The sequence below is a fragment of the Antennarius striatus genome, chromosome 20 (genome assembly GCF_040054535.1).
Source record: "Antennarius striatus isolate MH-2024 chromosome 20, ASM4005453v1, whole genome shotgun sequence".
NCBI lineage: Eukaryota > Metazoa > Chordata > Actinopteri > Lophiiformes > Antennariidae > Antennarius > Antennarius striatus.
The window spans coordinates 6,156,699-6,173,419 of NC_090795.1; the positions used below are offsets into that span (position 1 = coordinate 6,156,699).

Consider the following 16,721-nt stretch of genomic DNA (forward strand, 5'->3'; position numbering starts at 1 on the left):
AACTCTGCACACCTCCCTTGTTCTTAAAAATGGGCACCAACAAATGTCTCCTCCATTCCTCAGGCATCTTCTACCTAAGATCCTGTTGAACAACCCAGTCAGAAACTCTACTGCCACCTCTCCTAAACACTTCCAAACCTCCATAGGTATATCATCAGGACCAAGTGCCTTTCCGCTCTTCATCATCTTCAATGCCCTCCTCACTTCATCCTGACTAATCTTTGCTACATCCTGGTCCACAATAGTCAACTCTTCTAGTCTTTGTTCTCTCCCATTTTCCTCATTCATCAACTCTTCAAAGTACTCTTTCCATCTTCCAATCACACTACTGGCACCTGTCAATAGACTTCCATCCCTATCCTTAATCACCCTAGCCTGCTGCACGTCCTTCCCATCTATTTTTCTCTGTCTTGCCAACCAGTATAGATCAGTCTCTCCCTCCTTACTGTCTAACCTAGCATACAAGTCATCATAAGCCCCTTGTTTGGCCTTTGCTACCTCTACCTTCACCTTACGCTGCATCTCCCTGTACTCCTGTCTACTCTCCTCAGTCCTCTGAGCCTTTCACGTCATTTGGTTTAAATTATTGGATTTTTTCCACGTCACTATATATCACTAGGAAGGAAATCATTGCAAAGTCAGTTTTATTTTCTAATAGCGTGAAGCTTTGCTTGAGGTATTGCAATGCAATTTATCAAAAGTGTTTATGGAACACAAAAGAGCACAATGAAAAAAGCTGCAGGAGTGGAATCAGAAGCAAAAGAAAAGAACTTGGTCACAAACAATTTTGTCAAAAAAAACAACAACAAAACCTAAAAACACGTACGTATAACGTGCAGTAAAACAAACAACAAACTTCTTACCTTGGTGACGTCATGCACAGCTGAAATATGACATCCGCAGACTGACTTCCGGTCTGAAGTTCAGTTTGGAGGCCAAGGGAGGAAGGACCAGGAGGGAAACAGCTGGAGGGAGCGCTAGTTTCACCAGTGATAATTAGGGCGCTAAAGTCAGTTCACCAAATGTTTATACAGTGTTAGCAGCAGGAGGAGGCAGCTAGCACCAAGCTAGCTACATCTGCAGCATCATTACTGTAGCGCGTTGATTTAGACCGCCGTGATGATGCGTTCAGGTACGCTGGGAGAAAGGAGATGATTGATGCGGTTGTGCTATTTGTTTACAAGTTGCCGTTCACGTGGTACTTCAATTCTACTGTACAACGGTACAGATTGAAAAGAATTCGAATGGATTGCATGTAAAACTGAAACTGCATCTGACATTTTGAAAATAATATTTTGTTCATGACTGGCAAACATTTGATGATAAACATTTGTTTCTGCATATGAGGAGTAGGTCTGCATGCATGTACTGTGCCCTGGATGCAATGACACAAAAACTGTTGATCTGTGTCAAAATATTTACTCAATCATGTAATAATTTTATATACAGTACATTATAACTATGGTTCTAAGGGTTGTTCACTGTCAAGCGAGTATAAGTGAGTCAGATTACTTAAACATATGGTTCTACATGTGTTGAGCACTGAATGTTCTGTTCCTCATGCACTGAAGATCTGGGTGATAAAATGTAAGTCTGGAATGTCAGAGTGTTCAGACCAAATAGCAGAAACCATCTAATAGATGGTCAAAATATGCCAGGAAGATTCTGTATTGTCTATGAGATGAGAAACAATTTAGGTGAAAAGAGCCTCCCAGAGAGAATATGAGTTCATAACATAGTTTAGACTCTTTATGTGCTCTTGGTAAGATCTGATGCCACTGAATAAACCCTCTGCAAAGTTTACGATCCATTTCACCTTGTCATTTACTGAAATCTGACATCTTTGTCTCATGCCATTTCTGGAATAGATGAACACACTGTCCGGGTATCTAAGGAACGGAGAGATCTGGTCTTCTTCAACTCTGACATCTGCCAATCGATTTTGTTGCACAATGATGATTGTGGCAAGATTTTAGATGACATCATCTGGAAACGAATTTCCCATTGTTCAGAGTTCAGTGGGGGTGTTGGAGGAATGCGCTCTGTGAGTTCCTAGATTTCCTAACATTCATCAGTTCATCATTATTGCTCACCTCCCCCTGGTTTCTACGTTTAATATAGCATACTGTATTTATATTGACTTTTCTTTCTGCAATAGTGGAATATAACTAATTTATATGAACTCATACACTTAAGTAAAAATATTATTATCATAATTGTTTTTGTTTTAATATTGGTTTGGAATGGTTATTTTCACAGTGTGATATTAATACATTCTCCACTGCTGGCAATGCCTTAAAAGGAAACGACAAACCGACCACTGCATATTGCTGCGTGAAACACGTGTGTATCAAATGACATTATTGATGCTACCTTTCATTGCAGTAATTGCTGGAACATAGACATCCTTACTGTTATTAGTTCCACCTGTGCTATTCCTGCCATGCAGAATCAGAAATGTCTGCTGTTGTGAAACAGTTCTATGAATATATTTCATTTGGGAACAATGAGGAAGCAAGATTTGAAACAGACCCTTACAGGAAAACTGACTGTGTTCCTTATGACTACATGTTAGTCAAATCCAGGTGTGTTTTGCTTTGCAAACTGGCAGTTTGTTTTTAGCAAACTTTAATGAAAAACATGTGACGAAACAGGCATATTTAAATTGAGTTGAACACTTTTAACTAGTTAAAAAAATAATAAATTCACCCGTGGCTTTTTGTTTGACACCATGCAAAATTTTAAATATATTTAATTATAGATGCGCAAGATAACTCACCTGCACAGTGGTTTACCATCGAAGCTTGGTCTTCAGACCTTGCAGGATGTTGTTTTTCAGCAGCAGGTGGCAATGCCAGGGTTTGACATTTTACTGCCTGTGCTGTTTTTGGTGTAAAAGGCCACTGTTCCCTGCAGTGCTCTGTGCTACCAGTAATTACATGGTCATCATTTCATCCTAGTAAAGCATAGGTGCTAACACAGCTAATCTTGTTACGGTGATTTGATTAGCAAGAACATCACCCGTTATTACACCTCTGGGTTATGAGCACTTGAGATGCAGTTTTTTCCTCTTTTCTGACCTTACTCACCCAGAAATGATGTATGACCCAACAGATGTTACGTGATTGCATTATTTGGATTTTAGTTACAGCAGATTCCTACATGTTGCACAATACACAGAAATAATTCTGGGATGATGTATTGTTATAGAGGGTTCATATTCAGGACAGGGAGCTTTGTTTTGTTAATGCATCAACCACAACCTTGAACGAAACACCACCCATTCTTTCATAAAACGTGGAGCCGCATAGAAAAGCTCATTTAATCATCTTCCTCCAGATCCCCATTTTCAAGTCATCAACATCTGTTTCTGTTTGCATTCCGAAGGGCCTCAAATCAGTGTTTTAGTACTTGGTGTTGCAACAACATCCTGTCCTTGCAGAGAATTGTTTTTTTCTTGTGGAGAAAACTGTAGTTTCAAACCTCAATACAGAACTAACTTCCTGAGGGGTCCCGCAGGTCAGATTTACATTGTTGATAATTCTCATAGCAGCAACACCCAGACCAGGCAATTTGATACGTTGTCACTCACTGTTGATCGGGATATGCAATAAGATAGCAGCCATCTAATGGATGATTCTTATCATTCACAGGGTCTGATCATAATCCTCTGGAGATGTAAATGGCTTTATTGAAGTGTGCAGAGACCGTAGACCTCTCTGCAACCTGCTCCAGCTGATCGGCAATCTGCTGCATGTTATGTATTTGCAAAAGATTGTCTAGATCTCTTTGCGTGCTGCCTTTTCACCCTCCAAAGAGCTTCAAACCTTTGAAAGCTCACTAACAGTGATCATTCTCCAATGGCTATGTCACACACGAGTAACCAAAAGCCACCAAACTGGACCTCTACTTAGCCAGGTGTTTATTTTTTCTTTCTTTTCTTATTTGTCTGCGACCCAGGTGATGGCTTTATTCTTCATCAACACTGCAGACGCTGAAACGGAGGGGAACTTGAGGATAACATCCATCACTATCCATCTCTATGACAGTTGCAATACATACTCTCCAGCTAAGAGAAGTGAATTTGTGAGCCAGTTATCAACACCTGTCATGACCTGGAGAAAGACGATAATAGTGACAGACAAATATCCTTGGTTCCAAGGTGTGCCTTAGTAAAAATAGAAACTCTTATTACATCTGGATTACACAACTGTAAAGGCTTCAGATTCTTTTATTGTGCATGAAATTATCCTGTGAGGTACAGTTTTACCAGTTGTGTTCATTAGCAAGTGCCTCAATCACATTCAAATAGCCCGACAAAGCCGACTTGACAGCGGGGAGTTGTCGCCTCAGTCACTCTGACACACCTGCACATGATTCACACACACACTACCAATGCGTATGCTTTAAAAAAAAGTTTGACATATGACAGACAGCTGAACCACAATGGAAAATGGGAAATGTTCTGAGGAAGCCCAGCAACAAGCGAAAGAAAAGTGGTAACTGAACTCTCAGAGTGCCAGCGGTTTCCCCTACTCAGAGCCCTGATACACTCTGATCTAAGCTAAGGGTGAGCTTGTGTCTGCTATTAATACAGTGTGTTGACAGGTCCAATCACAATCAGAGTCTATCCATTCCTTTCATGCTGTGCAGAGGACAAAGGACAGCCGACTGTCATAGCATTAGAGATGATAGCCAGTGGGGAAAGGAAGGTAGTTGAGGTATTAAAGTGAGATTAACGATGGTGATGTAGATGCAAGTCTGTGTCTGAATCTGTAATAACAAACTGATCACCCAAATTATGCAACGGGATTAGATTCAGTGCTTTAATCAGCTCCACCTGTCAAAAACAAGAACATATATCACAATCACAAGGGAACAAAAATGAGTAATTAGAAACAGATTTTAAGAAAGAGGGAAGAGAGAAAGTGATTGGAGAGAGGAGTGAAAAAGAACGGGAAGGAGGAGGTGGAGGAGAGGTGCTATTGTGAAAGGTCTTGTGCGTGTGTGTGTGTGTGTGTGTACATGCGCTCTTGGTCACAGACAAGGATGGCTTCGGACAAAACATAATTCATTCATCATTGTTGTGTGTGTGATAGAGAGGGAGGGAGAAAGAGGGAGAATACGGAGTGTGTGAGTGTGGTTGTGTGTGTTTGTGTGTCAGACAGTATTCCTGCTCGTCTCGCTCCACCAGTTAAGTTAAATCAGAGGCAGCCACTGGGACGCTGCGGTGGTCTCTCTCCGTCTCCGTCCGTCCGGCTCTGGAAGGATCAGCAGCCTCCTGGTTCCACACCACAGGTATGAGCTCACAGGACAGGACTCCCTGAACACTAACTTTTTAGGACTTATCTGAGTCTACACTCTCTTTGAATTCAACTTTATGAAAAAGTCTGTCGTTATTTTTGCAAATCTCAACCAGGTCTAGTTTTCCTACATTTCTCAGGCTCATAAAAGCTTTCAGTTCCTGTAAATATTTATCTCACGAGCCCTTTGTTATAAATCTGTGACATTACCTTGGGAACCCACATGATGTAAGGAGCGTACGAGATGTTGGATGTGTTCACTGACGTAATAGGAGCTACCTGTTGTCGCTGTTTGTTCAAGTTGTTCAAGTGAACGTCCTGTGTCTATAGAGCCCTAAAAAGACCCGCTGTTGCCGTGCGGTGGATTTGAGAAGAATCCAGAACTGATTATGCAGCTGTAGGAAGAGAGGGATGTCGTCCTAAAAGAAAGTTTGCATTGTCTCGTATTCCTAAAGGGAAATAAATCTTCATCCTGTGCTCCTGCAAATCCTTACTTCATCCTGTGCTCCTACAAATCCTTACTTAGAGTTTAGACCTAATGTGAAAAAGGAAGATGGTGAAGAATCAAGGTTGCATGCACAGATTTAATTAATGGAGGAGAAAAAAGACATAATAATTTCCGACACTCCATTTAAAAGAGAAATGGTGTGAGAGCATGCTGAGGAAGAAAGACGAGAAGAAGTCAAGGCTTCTCCCCACGTTTGGAGTGGAGGTTTCCCAGCATCACACCCCTAAATTTGCAGGCTCTTACTTTACCCCCTAATGCTCCCACATTGAAGACAAACCTGCTCTAAGAGCTTTTTAAATGTGTTATTAAATCTAATCCCTGGTCCTCGGGTGAAATAATGGTCTAACAACCTATACTCATGATTGAACACAAGTAGCAGAGAAAAACGTTCATAATCTTCGCCAGTGGCATATTCAATAAAATACAGATCAGGAAATAATGAGAATTTTAATGGGCTTAAGTTTGTGCTGTTTAATTGTGCGAGTGACGTGAAAGCTCGGTTTTATAAACAGAAAAATGCAACCATGATCTCTTATGCCAATATTTCCATTAGCCCCTCTCCTGCTAGCAGAATGCAAGCTGTCATTTAGGTCATGGACACTGTCACTCTCTCTCTCTCTCTCTCTCTCTCTCTCTCTCTCTCTCTCTCTCACACACACACACACATTTACTCCTTTCATTCTGAAAATTAAAGTGTGCTTTGTTTGTTTTCATACCATAACTCTGAGTGAGTTTACACTTGGTAAAGTTTCCTACTTAGAACACTCTTCATTTGAAGTGACACCCTTATAAGTTGAGACAGAATCAAAGGAGGCTGAGTCCGAGGTGTAGTACGCTCGTCTGCACCCATGTACCTGTAATTACTTTACAAGGAGCGACATAGTAAGGTGTGATCCTATTTTAAAGCCAATATTTGTTGTTAGCGGGAACCTAGGTGTTAAACCCAAAGGTGGGGAGAGCTGAAAGTTTCCAGCGATGGGAAGCAGGTATGAAATGAGGTCCGGATGAGAACATGATCATGAGGAAAAGAGGCTGAGGTGCTTTGCTCCTGGTATGATTAACCTCACTTCATAATGGGCTGATATAAATCATTAACTCCATCAACCAAACATTTTAATGTCTGTCCACCAGCAGCCAGATGGTGGTGCTCATGTCGGAGTGGTGGTGCTCAGGCCTCCGCCGGCCCCGGATAACTCTGTTGATGGGAACTGCGATTCTCTCCAAACTCAGCCAACGGAGGCCGTTAACTTCACGAGGTTTAACTTTGTAAAACATTCCCATGATCCCCGAGAATAAGATTAAAAATGGAATGCCACCACTGCAGAGCCGTCCAGGTCTCGCCCTCTGAACCTACGGGTTCAGGCGTCCCCAAACTTCCTACCGATCCTAATTTTATCATTAAGCCTGAGCGGCTGTGCGTTTGAAACACCACCAGGCCTCGTCCATTGTTGTGTCCGAGAGGATGCAGCTTGCTCCCTGACCTTGTGAAGTGGGTGTTTGCCTTCCTGTCTGTGGTCACCCAGGGTTTATGGCTGTCATTCAGTAATGCACCATCTCACTCGGAGATATCTCGGTGGACACGGCTGCACTAAATTGCCTGCTTCCGAGTCGCCCTCTGTCCGCGCCACCTTACCTTTACGATGTGGCTCACTTACATACTGTATATAGGCGGTAATAACTTTCAGCCTTGTTTATATTCGCTTCCCACAAATGTCCATTCGCCTTGAGCATCTCTCTCATGGAAAACTACAGGCAGTTAAATGCCAACTGTATCAATAATAGTAAAAACCATGAGGTGTCTATTCCCCCCCTCCCATCTTTCCATGTGCGGTTACCAGCAAGCGTTGCAGCATCGAGAGATCATCTTAAACGGTTTTAAAGCTCTAAACTGTGAATTTATTCATGTTTCCTTGCCTTCTTGTGTGTAGTTTAAATTTACAGCCACCCACTGTTTTACTCATTAAAGACAGAAACACCTGCACAGTAAATCCAAGGGGTGACATCTGTGTTGGTGCTCTACCCTATACCCACTAGACCAGGTCTGTACGGGAAACTCTGAGAGATATTTCATTATTTCTGTTGCCCTTGGCATCAAAACGTCTTCCACACTCAACAGTCCAAACATCTGTAATCGATATGGCTGTTGCTTTAGCGAATTCTTTTTCCCGAAGAATTCATTTGCTGGATCCCGGTGGAAAATGAGGTAGATCTTTGACTTAGAGATAAAATATTTCTACCAGAGGGGCTCAGACAGTCGTGATGCCAGCCAGGAGTATAGATGAGGAAGGGTTTTTAAAAGGGTTTGTAGTTGCAGTTCATAATATTAGTGAAGGAACCAATAGTGGCTGCATTTCTGTAAAAGCAAAGAGGAATTTTTAAATACATTTTAAAATTAAAACTACACAGATTGAATGCACGTGCTTTACAGAGTGACACTGTTGTACTAGACTAGTATGTAAAATGCTAGAATGCCATCTTGTGGCAACACACCTGCTTCAAACTTCAAATCTGAGATTTCCTATTTTTTTTGTTGCAGTTTGTACAGCAGGTCTACATTTTGTCTGTTTTTTTTTCATACTTCAAATTCTACAACCAACCTATCAAATTGTGGTTTTATTAGTGTCATATGCTGGGTTCTTTTGAGCTCACAATTTCTTTCCTCTCCTGGCATCTGTTTGGCTTAAACCACGAACATCATTTTCATATAAATGGCAGCAGAAACCATCTTTTGCAGCTATAGCAGTATATACATCGGGCTTATGTTAATATTATTACATCAGCCCCACTAATGACTCCCACTAAGCTATTCTAATAAACATGAAGACTCTCAATAATGGGGAGAATTTGTGTTTTACTCCCATTTCACATTCTGCTCATACAAATGAAGCAAAAAGTAGCCCCCTAGGCAAATTTTCCACAGCACGCAGGTTTGATTTTCTCACAGCGCAAAGTTTCCACAGAGCCGGATCCCTGCTGTCCTGTTTGTTTAGGTGTGCGCTGATTAGAAGTTCTCATGCTGGGTACAATGTATCTCTGCACACCGAGGGTTTGAAACGTGACATGTCTTTTACAGTGACTGGAGCCTCAACCCTCTCTTTGTCTCCCTTCCCTGCTCCTCGCAGTACCTCAGTGTTTAATGGTGTTGTTATCCACGCTCTCACTTTGCCAGACAGTCTTCATTAATACAGGTCATAACGCAAGGCGTAAATGTTCTCCTTCCGGGTGCTGACAGTCCACCCAGATGGACGGGCCATTCGATACACACTGTACAGTTTTACTGTTTCATTACCCCAAAAGACAATTTAAAGCACAAAGGAGCAAGCAGAAAAACTGAATAATGGTGTTTCAAAGGGCATTTTTTGGAATATTGAATAATGTACAACATCTGTTTTTTCATGGCTTCTTATCGTACAGAAATAATATAAAGAGTCAGGATGGCTTTAATGTGCAGGACTTTAATGAGCTGATGCAGGGTTAGCACTTTCATGGGTGCTCGTGTGGATTAGCGTTTATGGGCCATGCCAGCAGTAATGATGGCTCTTTCCCAAGACTGCCTGTGACATTTTTGTTGTGTTTCTTTTATAGGACTCGCTGAGGCCCCTAGCCCAAGGCCTGCATCAGTCACACAGACACTCCCTGCCGACAGGGCCGCCTGTTTTAAAAGTCCTGGGATCTGGCACTAAAAAAGGGAAAATGCAGAATATAACGGAGGTAGAAGGAATAAATCTGACATGTGGCATCTCTGGAGAGCACGAGTTCATCTTCATCTTCGTACCCATCGTCTACTGCTGCAACTTTCTCATTGGCATTGTGGGGAACAGTATGGTGGTGGCCGTCATCTACTGCTACATGAAGCTCAAGACGGTAGCCAACATCTTTGTGCTCAATCTGGCTATTTCAGACCTCACGTTCCTCATCACTCTGCCCATGTGGGCCACCTTTACTGCCACAGGCTACCACTGGAGTTTTGGAGAATTCCTGTGCAAGGCCAGTGCAGGGCTGGCGATGTTCAACCTCTACACCAGTGTATTCTTCCTCACAGCACTTAGTATTGACCGCTACCTCGCCATCGTCCACCCGGTGCGATCGCGAAGGTATCGTACCGTAGGGTACGCACGCGTCACGTGTGTGTTGATCTGGCTTTTTGCCTCGGTGCTCAGCGTGCCTACGGCTGTGACAAGGGATGTCTACAACGTCACAAACTCAAACAAAACTCTTTGTGGCATTTTGCATTCGAAATTTGAAAATTCTGTGAGCTTCAAGCAGGTCCTACTGGCCATCAACATCATGAAAAGCCTTCTGGGCTTCCTGGCACCCTTCATCATCATCATCACTTGTTATTTCCTCATTGGGCGTGCGCTGCTGGGGACGAAACAAATTCAGAAAAGCTCCCGTTCCCGGGATGATGAAGTACTGCGCATGCTTGCAGCAGCGGTCCTTGCTTTCTTCGTGTGCTGGGTGCCCCATCAGGTGTTTCACTTCATGGAAGTGCTTATCCAGCTGATATTGGGAGAGAATTGTGCAATCCTGGAGATAATAGACACGGCCATGCCTTTCACCATTTGTATCGCCTACTTCAGCAGCTGTCTTAACCCTATTGTTTACGGCTTTGTCGGGCACAACTTCCGCAAAAACTTACTGCGCCTCCTGCGCTGCTCGCCTGGCGAGCCGACGAGGCCTCACCCGAGCATCAGCTCCAAGATGAGCGCCCTCTCTTTCCGGGCCTCTGAGGCCCTGAGCCTCACTACTAAAAGTAAAGCCTCCTTTGAAATTAAGTGAGAAAGAAATTTAAAGAGTGTAGACGTTCACTCTCTTTGCTCTTTTATACTGTGGTAAAGGGGGCCAGTGTTGGAGAAAATCCACACTTTAAAACTCCAACTAAGTTATAAGCACTGTACCATGTAGAATGGTATAAAAATTGTATTAATGTCCCCTTATAATAAAGCCAGGAGACATTTGCTACCTTGTGCAATATTTACCTGCAGAATAACTAGAACTGCAGCTCAAAATTCATCACGAAAAACTGGCAAAGCTTTAAAAAAATGGACATTAACAGTGGAGCGGACAAGACTATTCATAATTATCGAATTATTTATATTGAAAGAAATATAACATGTGTCCTGCAGGATTTTGGCACTATTGCTTTCAAGAAGTGGTGCAGTAATATATTGTCCATGGATGTGTGCCTGTGGGCCCAGCAGGTTGTTTAACAGTCGGAACAGTGAGGAAGTGCTTAAGTAGCCACAAATAGATGAATAAAGAAATAATTATAATCCAGCCATGCATACTCTGCCAGAAGTTGTTTACGTGGAACATTTTGAAGTGTACTCAAAAAAAAAAAAGTGATGTAACTTTACATCAGTTAATAACATATTAGACACTTTTGTGGTGTGGTATATGTTGTAAAACCAAATAATGTTCTCCTTTTAATGTATAAGTGTATGTTGCTTGATGAGATTGAAATGCTGTTAATGTCACCTTGTCTAGGAGTAATATATGACCATATTTATAAGAGTTCTACTCAGCTACTCCAGGTTTGGGTGATCATTGTCGATATATTCGGTGGTCGTCGTTGTGTTATTTAAACATGTTAAACATGATTTTGTTTTCCTACACTCTTAAGTGTATAATTTGTGAATATATGAAAATATAAATAAAATGAAAAATGTACACAGCCTTACAGTAAATTGATTTTTTTTCACCTTAAGAAAATAAAAACAGACAAACACTGGAATCCAATCCCAGTGACTTTGGCTTCAGCTTTCCTTTTGACTATTTGTTATCACACCTCATGCACCACCCGGCCCCCACGCCTCCACAAGGCACCTGCAGATAACGTGAGCACAGTACAGGATGTATTTTGGAAGATTGTGTGACATGTTGCTGGATCACATATGGGGGCTGGTGGAGGGGCAGCAGACTGGGGTTATAAGGGCTGTCGAGCTGTGGGATCAGCCTCACTTCCAACATGAGGGTCCTCCTGCTTTTGGGATTGGTGGCCGTGGCCGTGGCTGACGTCGCTCGCTTTGAGGGGTAAATCTTTTTTACTCTGTAACAGGAAGGTGGACCTACTGTCCTTATGATTCCTCTCATTTTTCCTTCTCCAGAGAAAAAGTCTTCCGACTGAAGCCTGTTCTTGATGAGCATGTAACCCTCATTAAGGACCTGGCTAAGAGCATTGAGGTACCCTGGTGCATTCTCTCATATATATATTTTTTGTCTCATTCACTGCAAGGATTTGATTGGTCTACTAATGGTGGGGGGGGAAATTCATTCATCAATTTATGAGTCCCCCTAATAATAAATTCATATCTTCTTAAATATTTACATAAATTCAGCCATATTTAGTGGCTCTTGGTTTGAGTAAGTTGATAATATCTGATCAGAAACCATCTCGACTGTTCATGTGTTTGACTCTGGCGCCATCTGCAGGTGGATTTCTGGAGCCCTGACAGCGCTGAGACGGTGACCATTGACATCGATGTGGACATCCGTGTCCCCGCCGTGTACCTCGACATGGTGTACACCATCCTGCAGCAGAGTGACATAGACTACGAGTAAAGCAGCAGAATTCTTTTTTAGATTTATACTGTCAACATTTTAAGCAGTAGTCGTCTACGGTAATATGCTTACAGTATTTTCCGCACTATAAGGCACACCTAAAAGCCTTTCATTTTCTCAAAAACTGACAGTGCACCTTATAATTCAGTACACCTTATATATGAAAAGGTTTTAAAATATGCCATTTGTTGAAGGTGCGCTTTATAGTCCAGTGCGCCTTATCATGCGGAAAATACTGTATCTTGTTTTAATACTGAGTCTCTCTCAGAGTCCTCATTGAGGATGTTCAGGCTGCTGTTGACGCCGAGGTTGACAATGAGCCATCTCCTAGAGCCCACAGCTACACCAAGTACAACAGCTGGGACAAAGTAAGCGTTGTGTACACACCCACACACACAAACATACACGCACAATATTGTATATAAACATGTGTGACGTATTATGTGTTCTTTAATTTTAGATCTACTCTTGGATTCATTCTATTTCCTCTTCCAACACAAAACTGATCAGCAAACAGGTGATTGGAAACACTTACGAGGGACGCCCCATGACCCTTCTCAAGGTAGTATTTTTTGCTTCTTGATTTGAATAATGTTGCGAGCATATATATATATATATATATATATATATTTTTTTTTTTTTTTTCTACATCTAACCAATATCTTGTGATTACTGCTGACAATTGCAGATCGGTGCGAAGTCCAGCTCCTCTAAACCTGCTATCTTCCTGGATTGCGGTATCCATGCCAGAGAGTGGATCTCTCCTGCTTTCTGCCAGTGGTTTGTCAAGGAGGTAAGAAAGATGCCTGGACAGCCATGGCAAACATTTACATAAAGACTTGATTAAAGACAAAGACACTGATAAAGACACTGATTATAGCACATAATGTTTTTCTCTTCTTCTTCAGGCTCTGTCCACCTATGGCAGTGACCATCAGATGACCAGCCTGCTGGACCAGATGGATGTCTTCGTCCTGCCTGTCTTCAACATCGACGGCTATGACTACTCCCATAAGAGTGTACGCTACATCTTCAAGCCAGAGTACATTGTCTGACTCTGTTGGAGGCATGCTGTTCTGGCGATGTTGCAGAACATAGTGATATGTTTATTGAATGTCTGACATGTTTATTTTGTCCATTATGGGGACTTCAGTCCAGGATGTGGAGGAAAACTCGCTCCAGGAAATCTGGATCCAGCTGCATTGGAGCCGATCCCAACAGGAACTTTGACGCTGGCTGGTGCAGTAAGTGAAGGACGGTTTATATCTTAACTATGGTCCTCAGAATCTGTGCAGCAGAGGCAAAGATATCCTGACCTTTAGTGCCAAATATGAGTCACACATTTCCCAAAATGCAACTTGGCAGAACATTCAATTCAACTAGCAAACAGTTGGATGTTTCAAACTCCACACTTCTAGTTTGGACGGCAATCTCTTTTTCTTAACTTGCAGTTTTGATTTGAGACAGATGTCACCCTGATGTCATTCCTGTGACATCACTGTGATTATTTTCGACAACTTAAAGGCTCTTGGGTTGCTTTGTACTCGTCAGTCGATGATGTAAGAGAAGAGTGAAGATGTACTTGAAGCAGCCCTTGTTTTTTAGAACACATTTGTCCTTGCAGCCCTCGGAGCCTCCAGCAACCCCTGCAGTGACACCTTCTGTGGGTACAGCCCCGAGTCTGAGATCGAAGTCAAGAATGTTGTCGACTTCATCCGCAGAAACAAATCCATCATCAAGGCCTACCTCACCATCCACTCCTACTCACAGCTGCTTCTGTTCCCCTACTCCTACACCTACGAGTTGGCTGCTGACCACAGTGAGCTGGTGAGACATTAGTGTGGTCTATAAATATGAGTACTGTCCATACAGCTGGGAAAAGACAGTGACTTCATTAGCTAACATTGTCAGTCACAGTGGCTTCATAATTGTTTGTCACGGCAGTGTGTAGAGCAACTAACCCTGACCCTAATATATAAAACATACATAGATATTTTAAATTTGAATCAATTTGATTCATCATTGAACGATCATATAAATGTCGGAGTCTCATTTTATAGATTACAGTGACAGCTGATTTTCATATACAATTAGTCAAAAATGTGTTTTGGTACATCTACATTAAATTTAGATGAAGAAGAAGGTTACTTTAATATTCCCCTTGGGGAAATAATTTTTTCCCTAAGTGAGAGGTAAAGCTGCGGGCAGCTCCTTCTTGGTGTGCCTTGCTCAAGGGCAAGTCAGCACTGCTCAGGAGATGACCTGGCAACTCTCCATTGCCAGTTCACACTCCAAACGTTTGGTCCACATAGGCCTTGAACCCTCGGGTCCCCCAGCCCAAGACCTTAGTGGACTGAGCTACTTCTACCCCCAGAGATCACCAGATGTGAGCTGTATAAAATGAAATGCCTTAAGTTAAAGGCAAGCAGCAAATCAAAACTACAAAAAAATGGTCTGATGTACAAAAAATGTAATAGAAGCCAATTATGACATCTCCAAAGGTGTTTCCAAAAGCTTAAGCAAGAACTCACCCAAGTCCCATAATGACTCTTATCTAAAGGACAAACTTAACTGCTGCAAATCATTTACTCCTTTCTCCTTCGCCTGTTTCTCGAGGCTCTTTTGCGTCTCACTGGGGTGTCCGAGTGCTACACAGTTAACACTCACACCCCTGCTTCAGCTCTCGCACTAACCGAGGCAAATCACACGTCTCTGCCTCACTTTTACTCACTTATAATTTAAAATCTCTTCTGACACTTTACAGAACAAAATAAATCAGCGAATCTATCTTAAATCATCTTTCCTCCCAGAAATATAATTTCCTGTTTGTGGATTACACTGGAGATTTCATTTCCTGTCAGAGGCTTTTTTAACAGTTGTTTGTAATATCAGTAAAAAAAAATTTTTTTTTTTGTTTGAACATGAGCAGCGAATGATAAAAGCTCCTGGGCAAAATATGTGCATATTTTTTATACTAACTTTTAAATAAAAACACAAAAAGCTGTAGTATTTTTGCAGATACTGAACTTTGGCTTTGCACAACATGTAATGGAATTGTTTTTCTTTGTCTTGCAGCTGAAGGTTGCTGAGGGAGCCTCCGCTGCTCTGCGCAGTCTGTATGGTACCCGTTACACCAGTGGTCCTGGTGCTACAACCATTTGTAAGTGTATTTGTCTCCATAGGGAATGAGTATATTGATAGTGTATGCTCCACTTATAATAATGTGACTCATGCTCGGGATGATTTGAGAGTAGAGACCCACAGAGGGAACAAAAGGGCAAGAGACTCTCGTGCAAATAAAAGTATTCCTACCACACAAAGGATTTTCAGGCGTAATCTTTATATGAAAACAGATTCAAGCTGCCTCAAATCATCAACATATCCAATCCTGAATAACCTCCCTCTCCTTATCTGTCCTCAGACCCTGCTGCTGGAGGCTCCGATGATTGGGCCTACGACCTGGGAGTGAAGTATTCCTACACCTTCGAATTGCGTGACACTGGTCGTTACGGCTTCCTGCTACCCGAGTCTCAGATCAAGCCCACATGTGAGGAGACTATGCTGGCCGTCAAGTACATTGCCTCCTACGTGCAGAAGAACCTCTATTAAAGAGTGGAACTGCCAGGACCCCTGCCAACTCAGCTCCTCTGTACCAGCCCCCAGCCCCTCCAATCTCCAGCCTGTATCCATGGATACGTGCACCACCCGCCATGTTTCCTCGCTGCGTGTGACAGAATGTCAAGATGAGTACAAAACAATAAAATCAATGATCCATCCTCGTATGCCGAATAAATTCTTTGTGTGTATGACAACGCAGCATCTTCGTCATCCGTGAGAATATAGAATAAAACACTGATGTGTGGTGAATGAAATAATGCTCACACTTTGCGGCCCCTCATAGGCTACAAGGCTTCTCTGCTGCCATCATGGTTCATGAAATAATAGTGAGGTAATGAATTTATAATCTTCCTCCACGAGGTTGGTTTGAACGGTTCAGTCTGTTAAACCTAGACAATGCTTCTCAATCAAAAAAAAAAAGAAAGCCTTCAAGAAAACAAAAGCAAGCACTAATTTACTGTATCATCCCCCCCTTTGAACCCTGGAGAGCCCCCTTTTTGAGCTGGCACTGCTCCAGTGATGGAGGCTGGTAGGGTGGGGGTACCAGTCTGTTAAGGATTTTAGGCCAGCAGCGCAGTACGTAGCAACCGCAGAGCACTCTTTGGCAGCGTCTCCACTCAGACAAGCATCTGCCCAAGTGGAGAAAATAAAGGAGCCAAGGATCAGCGGGAAATCTTATCTGCATGGTTTTACATTTCAGAAGCAGGTCTGAGAAATATTTCATCAAAAGA

General features: G+C 42.3%; 2 protein-coding genes across 2 annotated transcripts; both read left to right on the forward strand.

Moving 5' to 3' along the window:
- Positions 1–949: 949 nt before the first annotated feature.
- agtr1b (angiotensin II receptor, type 1b) lies at positions 950–11,553 on the forward strand. The gene is made up of 4 exons (XM_068304253.1): positions 950–1,132; positions 1,869–2,044; positions 3,961–5,298; positions 9,397–11,553. The coding sequence occupies exon 4, from the start codon at positions 9,505–9,507 to the stop codon at positions 10,588–10,590; it is 1,086 nt and encodes a 361-aa protein (XP_068160354.1). The 5' UTR covers positions 950–1,132; positions 1,869–2,044; positions 3,961–5,298; positions 9,397–9,504; the 3' UTR covers positions 10,591–11,553.
- Positions 11,554–11,729: 176 nt separating this feature from the next.
- Positions 11,730–16,241, forward strand: cpb1 (carboxypeptidase B1 (tissue)). The gene is made up of 11 exons (XM_068304252.1): positions 11,730–11,844; positions 11,919–11,994; positions 12,244–12,368; positions 12,641–12,740; positions 12,833–12,934; positions 13,061–13,165; positions 13,281–13,391; positions 13,526–13,616; positions 13,997–14,199; positions 15,448–15,532; positions 15,794–16,241. The coding sequence occupies exons 1-11, from the start codon at positions 11,780–11,782 to the stop codon at positions 15,979–15,981; spliced, it is 1,251 nt and encodes a 416-aa protein (XP_068160353.1). The 5' UTR covers positions 11,730–11,779; the 3' UTR covers positions 15,982–16,241.
- The last annotated feature ends 480 nt before the right edge of the window (positions 16,242–16,721 follow it).